At 34.0% G+C, this 14,246-nt stretch overlaps 2 protein-coding genes across 2 annotated transcripts in view; both read right to left on the minus strand.

Moving 5' to 3' along the window:
- The window catches only part of LOC129806819 (carbonic anhydrase 13), a 28,456-nt gene extending 22,865 nt beyond the window's left edge, over positions 1-5,591 (minus strand). The window contains exon 1 of the mRNA XM_055855595.1: positions 5,147-5,591. Within this exon, the coding sequence (XP_055711570.1) occupies positions 5,147-5,180 (34 nt within the window). The 5' untranslated portion in view covers positions 5,181-5,591. The remainder of the gene's footprint in view (positions 1-5,146) is intronic.
- Positions 5,592-10,437: 4,846 nt separating this feature from the next.
- Positions 10,438-13,663, minus strand: LOC129806817 (ras suppressor protein 1-like). The gene is made up of 4 exons (XM_055855594.1): positions 13,329-13,663; positions 12,792-13,165; positions 10,938-11,185; positions 10,438-10,873 (listed from the first exon to the last, which is right to left on the minus strand). The coding sequence occupies exons 1-4, from the start codon at positions 13,474-13,476 to the stop codon at positions 10,780-10,782; spliced, it is 864 nt and encodes a 287-aa protein (XP_055711569.1). The 5' UTR covers positions 13,477-13,663; the 3' UTR covers positions 10,438-10,779.
- Between the last annotated feature and the right edge of the window lie 583 nt (positions 13,664-14,246).

Raw genomic sequence — 14,246 nt, forward strand, 5'->3', positions numbered from 1 at the left:
CTGAGATAAATAACTAACCCGAGACACTTGTAATAAATTAAAAAAAGGTGGGTGTCTTGACTATTTAGGAAGGTAGGGCAGTTTAGATTTTTCTCAAGATGTATTCGCCAAAATTTTAGTTCAACTACCCAGGGAGCACAGGTAACTGAAAAAGACAACGTTTTCAGCATATTTTTGCTGAGTCGATCAGCAAAAATACGCTGACCGGTCAGCAGTTCTCGAACAAAAACTGCTAACCAAACGTATGGAAATGGCACTGCTTCGCAAATGTCGTTTTAATGTTAGCAAATTTCAGCTGAAATTACTTGTTTTCAGTTAAATTGAAACCGGTTAGTATTTGGTGCTATTGAGCACAAACAGAAGTAGATTTTGATTCTCCAATAGTGTCTTGGATAAAAGGTAAATGGAACTCTATTTGCACAAAAAGTCGTTGATGTTCGAAGAATTCAAATTCAATTTCGAATTTTCATTCTAAATTTCGAACAAAGTGGGAAAATTTATCAAATATCTCACTAAAAAGCTGTCAAAAGACTTACTCAGTAATTATGGAGTGATTAAATACTGGGGCAAGAACAGTAAACGTCGTTGTTCTGTTATTTTCCTCACAACAAGGTGAAGACCGACACATTTTGACACTTGAGTACTTCGAAATTCGAACAAGATGTACAACATCAGCCACTTTGCGAAAGTATTAAGAAGTAAGAAAGTCTGTTTTTGGATATTCAAATAGATTTTCGAATTTTTCAAGATTTAACTTCTGTACGGAAAGATTAGCTATTTCAAGGGGATCTCAGTGGTGCAATAGGCAAGACCGCTGGGTCTTGGGCGAATGAGATCTCTGACTCGACTCTCACAGTTGTGAGTTCGAGTCCCGCCCGGTGCAAACAATTGAATGTTAGAAACAGACATTTTCACTGTGATAAAACGCAAGAATGCACCGCCTATGCTCATAAAATTTCAGAGGAATGAAAGAAACATCCATACTACGGGGAAGGCATTCCTAGGCGATCGACATATGGAGACTTAGCAGATTCTTCCAACACGGGATACAACAGCAATATAAAAAAATGATTACATTGTAACAAGTATCCCGATACGATTAATAATAATAAGCTATTTCAAAATATGCAGAACTTTGTATTTTCGAAAACAATGCATGTCTGAAACTACCGCACCTCCTCGTATATAAGCAAATAAGCTAAAGTTTCCTACATTGTGAATATATTTTCTTAATAAGTCTACGAAATGCACAGAACACTATTAAAAAAAGGTCTCAGACATCTCCGACATCTTCCATAAATTATAGTTGTTTTAAGAGGTTTATGTCTTGGATAATATAAATGTAGTCCCCATATAAATATTTTTAAGCCAGAAAGTTTTGAGATGACAAAATGTAAATTTTAAAGCGAAAAAATCATTAAGAGTAAATTTTCGATAATACAAAAAACGTTCATAAATTGCTTTGGGAAGGCCTGTATCAGTTTATTGATTTCAATCATATTTAATAATTTAATCTGCAGTAGTAGGGTTATTACTTTATTAAAGTTTTTAGCTGGAATTATTATGCGGACAATTCTAACAAAAAATATATATTGCTAGATATACTGATAAATATATTTTACGTGGACATTCCTAAGTACCCAAAAGTGGTTGATGCCTTAGCTAATATAGTTCAATATAAGTAAATTCTATGATTTTTAAAATTCATGATATTTCTTCTTTTTTTTAATATTTCTCTTTAATAATCCAGAATCCAAATTGTAGTAATAAATCTGAGCTAGTCAAATAATGAGTAAGAGTCTACTAGGCCGTAATACTTCTCAATTGGAAAATTTCGTTACTCAAAGAGGGAATTAGGTATTTTTTGCAGATAAAATTATTATTTTGTTTATTTTTTATTGTTATGGCTCAAATTCTCAACTGTGACTGTTTACAACATCACCCATATGTAATATAAAAAGATTGTAATATACCCGAAAAAGGTTTGTGTGTTTGCTATAGAAAATAAAATAATAAAAAACGTACTTCTTTCTTTTTTAATTAATACAGAATGTATATCTCATTGACATTGTAATTGATTCTTAATATTTACTCTGAAAATCGTAGCCATATTTTTATGGGTCAAAGAGATAGTCGAAAATTCGCTAAAATGGTCCGTGTCTTGGCTAATCCAAATGTAATAAAATGGCAATCAAAAGAACAAGAAAAAACTAAGAATTACCTTCATAATTGAATGTTAAATTAAAACAATTATTTTTCTTACAGCATGGTTTTAGTTCTTTTTTTTTTGATGAGGTTTCATAAAAAGGTTTGTGTATTGGATAATTATAATAAAGTCTACTGATTACAAATACTTCTACCCACAAACATTCTATAGCCATAGCTAAACTGGTAAAACTGACAAGACGTGAAATACTCTTAAATATGGGAGACCGCATAGCTCAGTTGTACACTGAGAAAAAAAGAGAGTGCGATTAACTTTTTTTCCTTGTAACTTTAGCACTTTTTAGGTGTAAAACTATATCAACATTTTTTACTGTTAATTTCACACCTTTTTAAGTGTAAAATTAAAATGAAAAAGGGTAACTTTAACCCATAATACATCTAAAAAGCATAATATTTACACCGATTTCGGAAAAATAATGCAGGGTAAAATTAACATTTCCGGAATGTTATTTTAACTTTTTCGGATTTCTCTCAGTGTAGAGCAGTCGCCTAGATAGCGAAATGTTCTCAGTTCAAATCCGAATGGAGGCAGGAATTTTACCAATCTCAGATGAAAACTGAAGACTGGGTATTCACTCATTCTGACTGAAACCCAGTAACTTCTAAAAGAAGTTCAACCAATTTCGCTGAAAAGGTTGGTGTATTCGCTGTTTAAAATCGAATTAAAATAAGTTAAAGCAGTGAATAAATTATAACATCTCTGTAACATTGAATAAAACATATTCTCCCGCTTCTTAAAACAATGCTTTCAGTTCATATTTTTTTTGTTTTCTTTGACAAGATCGTATATTTCTTTTCAACTTTAATGTCATCAAAAGCCAGGTAGGTGTCTTAGTTGAAATAAACTTAACTAGAGCAAAGTAAGAAATATGCCAAAAAATCACATATATGTATTACTAGAGCTCAAAATAGACCCACTTCCCCCTAATTGTTAATAGTTTTAATTCAGGAAAATTACAAACTAATCAGAACTTTAAAAAAATCAGTAAAAGTATCCAGAGACTTTGAATAAAAAACATTCTATTTTTTACAACATCAGGCTTGGTTAATTAACTGTAATAAAATCTACTAATTTCGAAATGTAATGACTCCAAAGGATTGTTTAGCCCTATTTAGTATTTTTAATGCAAAAATAAACTTACATGTCGCTCCTTGAAAATTACAAGGGCCAACTCAATCTGAGCCATTTTTCAGGAGAGAGCATGAAAGATTCAACTTTGTATAAATAGTTATCTGAATTAAGTATGTTAATAAAAACAACTTAATTCTTTTCTATTTGTATGAGCATCATTATAAACATTGAAATATACATATTTTTACCTTTCAAAATATGATTTTTTTAGAAGTTAGCTCTTTGTCATTCTAAATGATGCGCAAATTTTCATGAAATTAAAATGACACGGGATCAACTTGCTTGAGTTAGTTCCTTGTTTCACAAAAATTTGAACGATAAATCTATTTTGTGCCCCTTGACTTCAAACAAAACCGCGCAAGCAATCATAAAGAGTAAAAAAATTGAAAAACTTTTGTAATTACGAAATTTAATGATTTATATCATCTGAAATTTTATTAAATTCTCTGTCTGATTGCATTAAAACCTCAAAATCGCCAAAAAGTGAGTTGGACCCTTGTAATTTCCAAGGAGCGATGTGCACGAGCTGTACGAACGTAAAACTTTCTTGCTAAAATCGTTACTGTTTTCGGACTCTACAACGGTCTAGACTAGAGGATTATCCCAGTTTCCTAAGGTCTCAAAATCTTTAATAACGATCAATTTTATCAGTTTTCGGAATTTAATGAATCAGAAAATTTAAGCCATACCGCTGAGCTGTCTGAAACCAGTAACTTCTAATGAGGTTTGTGTCTTAACTAAAAAACTTAAATATTTTTCTCAGTGTCTTTTGTTTGTATTAATCATCTAGCCAATGACGAATACAATTTTAATTGAAATTATATGTTTCAGTTACTCATTCCGGCCTCCAAAAAAACTGTCTAGAAAGAGTCTTTTTTTGCAGCAGATTGAGTAAACTCTTTTGCACGTGACTGTAAGTAAATGCTCGAGAACATTGTACAATTGATGCAAAGAGCCTTGATCGTGTATTTTCCAACAAGTGCAGATCATGGCACAATAAACCGCCAATACAGACTGTGGGGCTGCATTAAAAACTGCTCATTGATGTGTATTGAGAAAAAAATGACTTGACATTGATTTTATGCACATTTCTGTGGTACTTTTCTCATTTGCCCAGATACATAAGTAAAAGCACAAGTTTAGAATAGCGCCATTTTTTTCTGTGATAACGTAAAGAGTCGCAGTTTTTCATTCTAACAATGTGCAATGGTGATTTAATGTGGCATTAATCAGAAAAGTGATAGGAAATTGCAATGGAATGATTTCTTATCAAGTAAAATGGGTTTTTCATTTGGTGTGCTCACAGAGTGAGTTGATTTTACTGTAAATTGGGGGAATGGGGGAAAATCATTAAAAATTGCACGCAGAGAAAGAGAAAGTTCAATGTTCGAGTGATGTTGTGGAAAAGAGTAAATAAAGTGCACTCGAAAAACTGGAGAATTGTGCCTTCGTCAGACTTTTAGTGCACGTGATTCTTTGTGACTCTGGGGCAGGAGGATGGGGGCAGAATTATGGAAGCGTACACAACGCGATTAATGGGAAATAAATGATTATATACTTTTTGGAAGTTTAAACAGCCGAAAAAACGTGAAACATGGAAAATCCAATAGAACCCTCCCCGTTTTTTTTGCACATGTTCTTGTCACTTTAAATTTTCGAATAACATCATTAGGCACGAGTTTAAAATTCAGGCCATTCTGAGGTCAAAAGTGACTTTCGTATAAAGCACAAGACCACACGACAACCCGACTTAGTGAGACTAAGTAAAAAAAAAAAGAGACACCTTACCATTCGTTGCTGTATATCCCCAAGAAACGCTCATGGTGACCTTTTTTTCCCGCCTCAAAAGTTGATTTTGTAACTTGAGAAATTTAATAGATTTTCAACCCAAAACAGAATTGGATCAAAAGGCCTAAGCAACAAATTTCTTCCGCGCACAAAAAAAAAACACCGAAGGACACCCTCAATAACCCAAAAATTCTTCCAAAAACCTCCAAGAAAGTGCTGAACGATTTTAAAACATTAAAAGAAAGAAAAAACACCTCCGACCGAGACACAAAAGAAACATCCACACGGAACGAGACTCATTCACCAACTGAAACTCCACGGGCCAGTGCGAAGCACCAACAGCGATTACTCTCCTAAGCAATTCGTTTCATGAGATAACTTCCAAATCATTCCATATAACACTGCCTCTAGGCTCACTCCGAGACTATCGGCACAAAACATTCTCCCAAGCCCAAGCAAAAATTTGTTACGGCAATCGTACGAGAAAGCCACGAGTACCAGTGCAATTGCTTTTTCAAAAGGAAATTGCGATGCCAGTTGAAGCACGAGCTTTTTACAAAAGTTCCCTTCCATCAAAATCATTTTTAGCATAAACTCTGGCGAAATTTTTCTGGGACATCCCCCACAAAGTGGATCAAAAAATGCGGAGCGTGTTAATTTTGGAAGATAATCGATCAAGGGAGTAGAGTTCAGAGATTAAAAGTCAATTAACGACCTACATTAGGTTGTTGCATTACCAACGAATATCCAAGAGAGAGTGAAAGTTTGCAAACATTGCAAACTTTTTGCCTGACTGCCGGAGGAGTTGACTCCTTCTCTTTTGGGCTATTTCTTGCTCTAGTACCTTAAATGAATCAACCCATTCTTACATTGCAAACGGTGAAAGACCTCATTGTAACATTTTTTTTTTGTAGATTTGTAAAGCTTTCCGAGTGCCGTTAGACAGGTAGACTTTATTACAGTATTTTTTGTGTCCAGCATTTTCCTTAATAATAATGTTCATATCCTCTAAATCAATCAAGATTTTCCTTAAAGTCTACTTCCTTAAAGCCTTGATTGTGAGGGCGTCTTGCTCTCGAATTCGCCATTAGAATCAAGGGGCAATTCATATTGAGAAACCCTTGCCAATTGTCCGAGAAACGCTTCACGAAATCTGACTGAGAAACCCAATTTTTGCATCGAGAAATCCGAGAAACCAGAAATTCTTGCCGGAAAAAATTGGTATGAGTTACCCCTTGATTATAATTTATCTAAAAGCTCAGTTAAACGGAGATATTTTAAAATCCACATTTCAGTGTTTACACATACACTAAGAAAAAAACTGTAGAGTTGAAACAACTCTTCGTGCGAGTTGAAATAATTCGTCGGATAATCGATGTAAATATTACTCTTTTTCGATGTAAAATTTCATCTCAATTTAAGTAGGGTAAATGTATCAAATTCCGGCCAGCTTGCAATTCCGGCCACATTTTTTGTTACTCAAATTTCCACGAATTTTTAGTTTTTGCATAGAGATTCTATTGCAATGTAAAAAAAATATCAAAAAATATAGCTTCGACGAGCAAGATAATCTGAAAATTGCATTGGAAAAATTCCGGAAGGGCAAGGAACTATGAGAATGACGGTGGTCGGAATAGGCCACCAATACTATGTCTACATTTTTATTCATTTTAAAATGTATTAAGAATAATTTTAGAGAAAATAAAGACGATAAACTGTCTATAAGGGTCCAAGAAACACTCCCTATAAAAGAAGTAACAAAAAAAATTAATCTGTATTACATTTCAAATTTGAGGCCTTGACGCTTGCATGCAACTATGCCGAAATTTGGCACCATTTAGCACACTTACCCTGTATGCTTAAGTGTTTTCGTTTGATGAATATACTTCAGTCAAGAAGATTTTCGTGTGACAAAGTTCACATGGAACATAAACAAGATTTATGAATACATGAACAAGCCTAACAGTGTTTTATGAATACATGTGCGTGCATCATACGTAATATTTCGCTCGGAACATAGGGAACTTGAAGTCAAGAAAATATTAATAAAGAAAATGATAAAATAAAAAAAAAACATAAAATTGCAAAATCTACCCATTTTGGGATTTGAAAGTTATTTTAACTCAAAATGACTAGTGAGAAGCCCAGATAAGCTTATGGTAGCTGAGATTCTTTACAGGAGACCTCGATATGCGTGCAACTCGGGGTGCTTGCAACTCGGTATGCCGGAAAATTCGATTGTGAGTTGAATTTTGGAGGTAAAGAATAACATACTAGAATTTGAGATCGATCCATGCCATAGGGGCTGAATTATTGAGAAAACAAAATTTGGTGATGTTTTAAAATGGCGGAAGGAGGGGTTGGGGGTGGATCTGACATCACCTACTTCTAGCCGCCCATCGACATTTAACCTTTGCCGAAAACCGCTTGTCGATACCTCTTTCCGTTCTCTCTCCAGAAGTGGTTATACTTCTGAGAAACTTCTGTGTCGATCAGTCGAATGGTGAACTTAAAAGTACAATCTGTGATTCAAGTCCAAAAAAGTGTAACCATTTCCCGCCTGTACGTGATTTTCCCAACAAAAATTCGATACCTGTTGAAGAGAACATTCATCCTCGAAACGTCGTAAAGAATAAAATTGCGAAAGTCAAGAAAGGTCTAGTGTTTCCGTCAATTCTTGCTACACCCCATCGGACCGAAATTCTTCACAAAAAGATTTAGTTCAACATCGATTCGAGTAAGTCTTACTCGATTTATTTTTCTGAGTGTAAGTGAGTCTCGGGAAATCTCTCCTAGTGGTTCGTTTCCGAAATAAATTTTCTCCACCTCTGGTATCACTTCCCCAAGGGTGTCTTGACTAAAATTAGAAAGCCTAGAACACACTCTTACCATCCACAAGTAGATCTTGAAAAATTCGAAAATCTATTTGAATTGAAAAGCAAAAAAAGAGACTTTCTTACTTCTTGATGATTCCGCAAGGTGGCTGATGTACATCCTGTTCGAATTTCGAAGTGCTCAAGTGTCAAAATGTGTCGGTCTTCACATTGTTGTGAGGAAAAAAACAGTACAGCGTTTACTGTTCTTGTCTCATTGTTTAATCACTCCATAATCACTGAGTATCTCTCTTGAGAGCCTTTTAGTGTGATATTTGACAAATTTTCCCCACCTTGTTCGAAAATTTAGTATGAAAATTCGAAATTGAATTTGAATTCTTCGAACATCAACGACTTGTTGTGCAAATAGAGTTCCATTTACCTTTTATCCAAGACACTATTGGAGAATCAAAATTTACTTGCGTTTACACCCGTTACACATCTCCTTGCTTAGATTTTTAATCCAACAGTAGAGAAATGAACACAGCAAACGCATCCAAGTAACGTCATGTTGACAATCCAGAGATTTCAAAATTCGAACAAGAACATAGATGATCCACCTTCAGTAATATCAAAAGAAATCAGTGTCTCTTGTTTGTCTTTTGAAACAGATCTTCGAATTTTTCAAATTTCGGCTGTCAGCGCTGTTAGCACAAAAAAGGTAAGGGTATAACCTTCTTAAGGGTATCTGTGCTATAATTGGAATTCAAGTAGATTTTTTACACTATTAAATTTCAGTATTCAATAAACGAGCAGTAAAAAGTCAAATTTGGCCAGCAACAAATTCGAAATGATCAGTAAAAACAAAAAAATAAGCAGTAAAACAAAAACTTTTACTGGCCACATTTTATTTTTTACTGACCACTTTTTATTTTTTACTGACCACATTTTATTTTCTTTGCTGCCCACTTTTTATTTTTTTATGGACCACTTAATTTTTTTTACTGCGAACTTTAATTTTTTACTGACAAAATTTTATTTTTTACTGCTCAATTTTAATTTTTTGCTGATAATTTTTAAATTTTTTACTGATCAATTCGAATATTTATACTGATCAATTTTAATTTTTTACTGACCACTTCTTATTTTTTTCTGCTAATTTTTAATTTTTTACTGATAAACTCGAATATTTCCACTGATCGATTCGAAGTTTTTAACTTTTTACTGACCAAATTTTACTTTTTTGCTGACAAAATATTACTTTTTACTGACAAAATTGAATATTTTTACTCACGAATTATTTGCTGACCACTTTTAACTTTTTACTGACCATTTATTCTCTTCCTTTAATTTCTAAATATTGCAAAGTTTTGACAAGAATTGTTTCACATCATACACGTTTGGGAAGGAAGTGTAAATCCTTCAAAAAAACGAAACCCTTTTTTAGGTACAGATTTTCAAAGTTCGCGGCTTCGAAAATTTTTAACGATGAATATTTTTCGAACTTGACACTTATCAGAGGAATTTGTATTTTCTAGAAGAAAGAAGCAAAGTAAAGCTCAATGGTAGATTTTTATTTCGAAAGAGGGATTTCGAAATAAAAATTTTCTCATATAAATAAGCCTTTAAGTACAAATCTTCGACACAATTCCTGAAAACTTTTCATAAAATCCTCAAGCTGAAAATGGATTCGTGTTAAGCCCGTTAAGCTTATCTAAATTATTTTCAAAACAAATTTAAATGTATGCATTATTACCATATTTCCGTTTTTTCCTTTTTCTTATGACCCAGCATTTTTTTCAATTTTCGATTTTAGGATTGAGAACACTTATAGTAACGTGTATTTTTTCAAGATCGAAAAATAAAAGGACTGTAGAAAGCGTATTTCTTAACCGTTTGGAACAAGTTTAGGTTTGTTGGAAAGGTCTTGGAATCCGTGACTCAAGGGATTATACCAGATTATGAACTGATTATTATTTCTAAAGCAGAAGCTACAAAGCAACAAGAAATGACGTATTTTTTCGCTACAAGTCCTTGACAAAGAAGTCCTTGTATTCCAAAAATGAATGAGTATTTTCTCACTATTTTTTTTCTCAATAATTCTATTCCAAGAGCACTTTTTTCCCAAGCACCAATAAAAATAAAATAAACTGCGCCTTCCTATTCGAACTTCCATAGAAGCCCTAGATGATTATCATTAATTTCCAGACGTCTTTAAACAGTTTCCTAGTGAAATTTTGCTATTCAACAGACATCCATAAATATCCAATATGAGATTCAAGAGTCATTGGCAGAAGAAAATTTCTTAAGAATTTTCCACGACTCACAAATTACAGGGCAACGTCCAAGACAACTTGTAATTTTCTCATCTCCTGTACATCCATCGCAAACGTCTAATTCTGGTAAATTATGATTACCCAGACGCAGTCTTTGGAAGGTTTTTTTTTATTCCTTTCCTAACTTCAATAAAACTACGCATTAAACAGTTTGTTTTTATTCACAAAATCTTTTTTTTTAGTAAATAATACATTAAAATTAATATTTTAGTAAAAAAATTATAAATTAATACACAGAAGCAGTGTCGGATTTTTCGTTATCCATTCAAAATTTGAATTTGACGTTTTAGATGACACACGATCGTTCCCGAAGATACCCGAACGTTGATCTTCGCTTATTTTTTCGGGATTTTCTGTCACTAATTAGGCACTCGTTTCTTTTTAAAGCCAAAAATCGGGATTATTGCATTTTCTCGTTATTCCGGCTAATTAATACGTAAGTTTAAGTATTTCCGATTTTGGTTTTATTTTAAGGCAATGGGACTTAGGATCTTGCTCGGGAGGCTTTCTTGCTTTTGTCAGCTTTCGGTGGGATGGTCAATCCACTCCTTCCAGCTGCCGCATGGCGATTGTAAAGTCTGGAAAGGAATTTTAATCTTCAAGAAGGTAATTTTTTTTAATAAATTAAATTTCATGTCATACATTCTGTACGCCTCGGATTTAATGTAATCGAGAACGTGACTTATCCCCAAGAGATATTGTTCATTAATATGCGTAGCCCATGGATTTTCTTCCATCTTCAACACAGATTTATTGCCCAACAAATCCAATTTGGCAATTTCCGGAGGCAAGAGTGTTAAGCGATTGTTTTGAATATGAAGCTCCCTCAGCCGTGTCAGCTCCCCAATCTCTCGTGGGAGTTCCAAGAGATCGTTATCGCGAAGTCCAAGCTGAAATAGAATTTATTAGGATCTTCTCGAAGGGATTATGCGAGATTCTTCTAAACCTTGGTAGATTGTATCCAAATTTAGCGAATGAACTTTAGCGCTAACGACCTAAGAGCGACGCATCTTGAAACTAACCTTAAACGAGCATTTTTTACGTTTTTCTCGTAAAATAGCTATAAGTCCTGATTGAATTGGAAGAATTTTACCAACGATGGAGCAAATGAAAGGTCTTGTGAAATACTATAAATCCTAAATAAGAGAAGTATAATTAATTAAAAAATAGTAAAATACTTTTAAAACATTTACTCTTAATTTAAGAGTTTTAAAACAAAACAAAAAGTTAATATAAAAAATACTGTTTTTCCCAAGAAATGAAATGAGACAAAGTAGGGGATAACCTATTCGTAATAAGGTTAGTCTTCTATACAAAAAAACATACTAGACGTATTACCGTAAGTACCGAAGATTACCGTAAGTAGAATTATGATAATCTTACGTTACTTTGACGTTTTTGATAAAATATAAATATAAATATAAAGTTAGCCGAATATTTAAAATATCGTGAAGGATTGTGTAAAATGGCATTAAAGAAGAGGACGGCAAGTCTTTTTCAACAAAAATCAGACCTAATTCAAGTTATGCAAAGCAAATTGGTAAAGATTCTCAAAAGGTAGATAACTGTGTCACCGGTTCATTTGAGTGCCAATCTGTCGATTTCTTTCAAAAATAGTGCCACTTTGGCGATCTCATGCCGATCGCATGCCAATCTGCCGATCTCTGGCCAAATTGTGCCGATCTGTTATCTCTTAGCAAAAAAGTGCCGATCTGCCGAATTTGATTTTTGGACTTTATTTAAAATTGGTCTATTTTCGTCTCTACCTTTTTTTACTTGCTCTCTTAAGTGATCACTGTTTATACCACTTTCCTTCAAAACGTTAATACAGATTATTAAAACAAAATTTTATCCCATTAATTGTCAATTAAGATTCTTAAATCGACTTTGAAAAGCCAATTCATGGTCTTCGATGACTGTAGTAATTTCTAATGTATTTCGAAGCATATCACAGGATCTACCCGACCGTTTTTGATCATTTTATGCCCAAATGAAAGGTCTTGCGAAATACTTGATCTTTTTAGAACATTTCAAGTTCGTCAAACTGACTTTATGGGCGCTATTACATAAAAACCATTTTTTCCAACACATAACCTCAAATATCTTAATCTGTAATAAACCGATTATGATGACTTCTTTTGCATAACTTCTTTTTGCATGACTTCTTTTTTGTAGAGGGCGCTAAAACCCATATTTTACACCCGAAATCAGCAATAAATCGCAATTTTAACTAAAATTAACGCAAAAATTGCGAGAAAATATGAAAATTCTTCCAGGAAGATAGATTTATACACCTTTAGCCACAAATAGACTCAGACTGATCCTCGGGGATCATCCTATGTCCTCATGAAAGTCCTGCGAAAGTAAAAACAACTCAAAATTCACTTTTTGGCCCTCTTAATCGATTTTTCCCCGGGTTTTTCAAGTGTTTAGAAGAATCTCACCTATAATAAGCTGAATCAAGCTTATATTATATTTTTTGGGGGGAAAACTCACAATTTGGAGGTTTTTGAGCTGTCCAACTTCCTTCGGGAGATACTCAAAGTCATTGTCACCGAGATACAATGCCCTTAGAGTCTCCATCATAAAGAAGTTCCCAGGAAGGGTATTCTCATTAAGATTGTTGTACGACAAATCCAGAACTTCGATGACAGGAAAGGCGCCAAAACCTCTGGGAAGCGTGTCCAAACGGTTGATTGAGACATTGAGAATTCTCAATTTTGGCATTGAAGATATGGACACTGGCAGTTCCTTCAGATGATTGTTGGAGAGATTGAGGATCTCGAGATTTGTGAGATTAGCCAGACCAGGAGGCAATTCCCGGATTTTATTGTGGCTCAGTGTCAATCTCGTGATATACCCCATGCTCACTAAAAGTGAAAAAGGTTTTTAGAGGGCTAATTGTGTGGGAAAATCCCATTTTTCTGGGCATCTGTCAAGTGGAAATGGGCGTGTTTTGGCAGATTGAATTTGAAAAGTTGAAAGGAAAAACCACTACCAAAAAAGGAATAAATTCCAAAAGTAGCAACTTACGTAGGCTGGGACATTCTTCAAGGGTGGATATATTGAGATCCACCAAATCAATCTCTCGATTTTGAATTTCACGAGCCTCCGAGAGGATTTTCTTCACCTTAGACATCTTGTTTGACACTGGTATACATGACACTGGAGCTGTATTCATTTTTTCTTCAATGGTGTTGTAAGAATTATTTTACACTCAGAAAAAGGCAGTTCTAACTTTGTATGGGACTTGCTAAAATACAGCTCTTGTCTGTAAGAATATTTTAAGACCCGAATCAACCTAAACATGTCGTGCTTAGAATCAAGAGCTGTTTTCTAAAACAGATCAACTAAGAGCTGCCGTGTCTTGAGAGAGAGAGAGAGTACCGTCACTCTAGAAAATTTTCAGTGGCTTCCAGTGCTGTCAAATGACAGACAAAACAATTCACAGTGCAATTAATTCGCAAAGTTGTGATTGTTTTCGAGAGTTTTCTCAATGAAATTATAGTTAAAATTGTGGGCAGAAGCCTCTACAGGTAGTGAAGTGTCTTTTGGTTTAATAAAATACAGTGCCGACAAGAAATATGTGGAGAATAGGTGAAATACGCTTGAAAAACAAAAAACATTTCTTCCTGGAAAATAAAACATTGTGTCTAATAAGCTTTGCTCGAGTCTCTGGAGTGTTGTGGAAATATGATTTTTTATTTTGAAAATTTATATAGTGAAATATTTGAAAGAATTTTGCGAGGTGGTCTTGTGAAAAAAAAATGTCACGATATTCAGAGGCATCTCACTCATCGATAGTCGGATGGAAAAATATCTTCCCAAATGTGAGTCTCGAGTCGGATAAAACTTGATCAATTTCGCTTGGATTTCAGTAGAAAATGAAGGAATGTGACAAGTTACAGTTTAAAAAGTATATGTAATGGTGGTTCATTAAAAAAATGTGAA

The sequence above is a fragment of the Phlebotomus papatasi genome, chromosome 3 (genome assembly GCF_024763615.1).
Source record: "Phlebotomus papatasi isolate M1 chromosome 3, Ppap_2.1, whole genome shotgun sequence".
NCBI lineage: Eukaryota > Metazoa > Arthropoda > Insecta > Diptera > Psychodidae > Phlebotomus > Phlebotomus papatasi.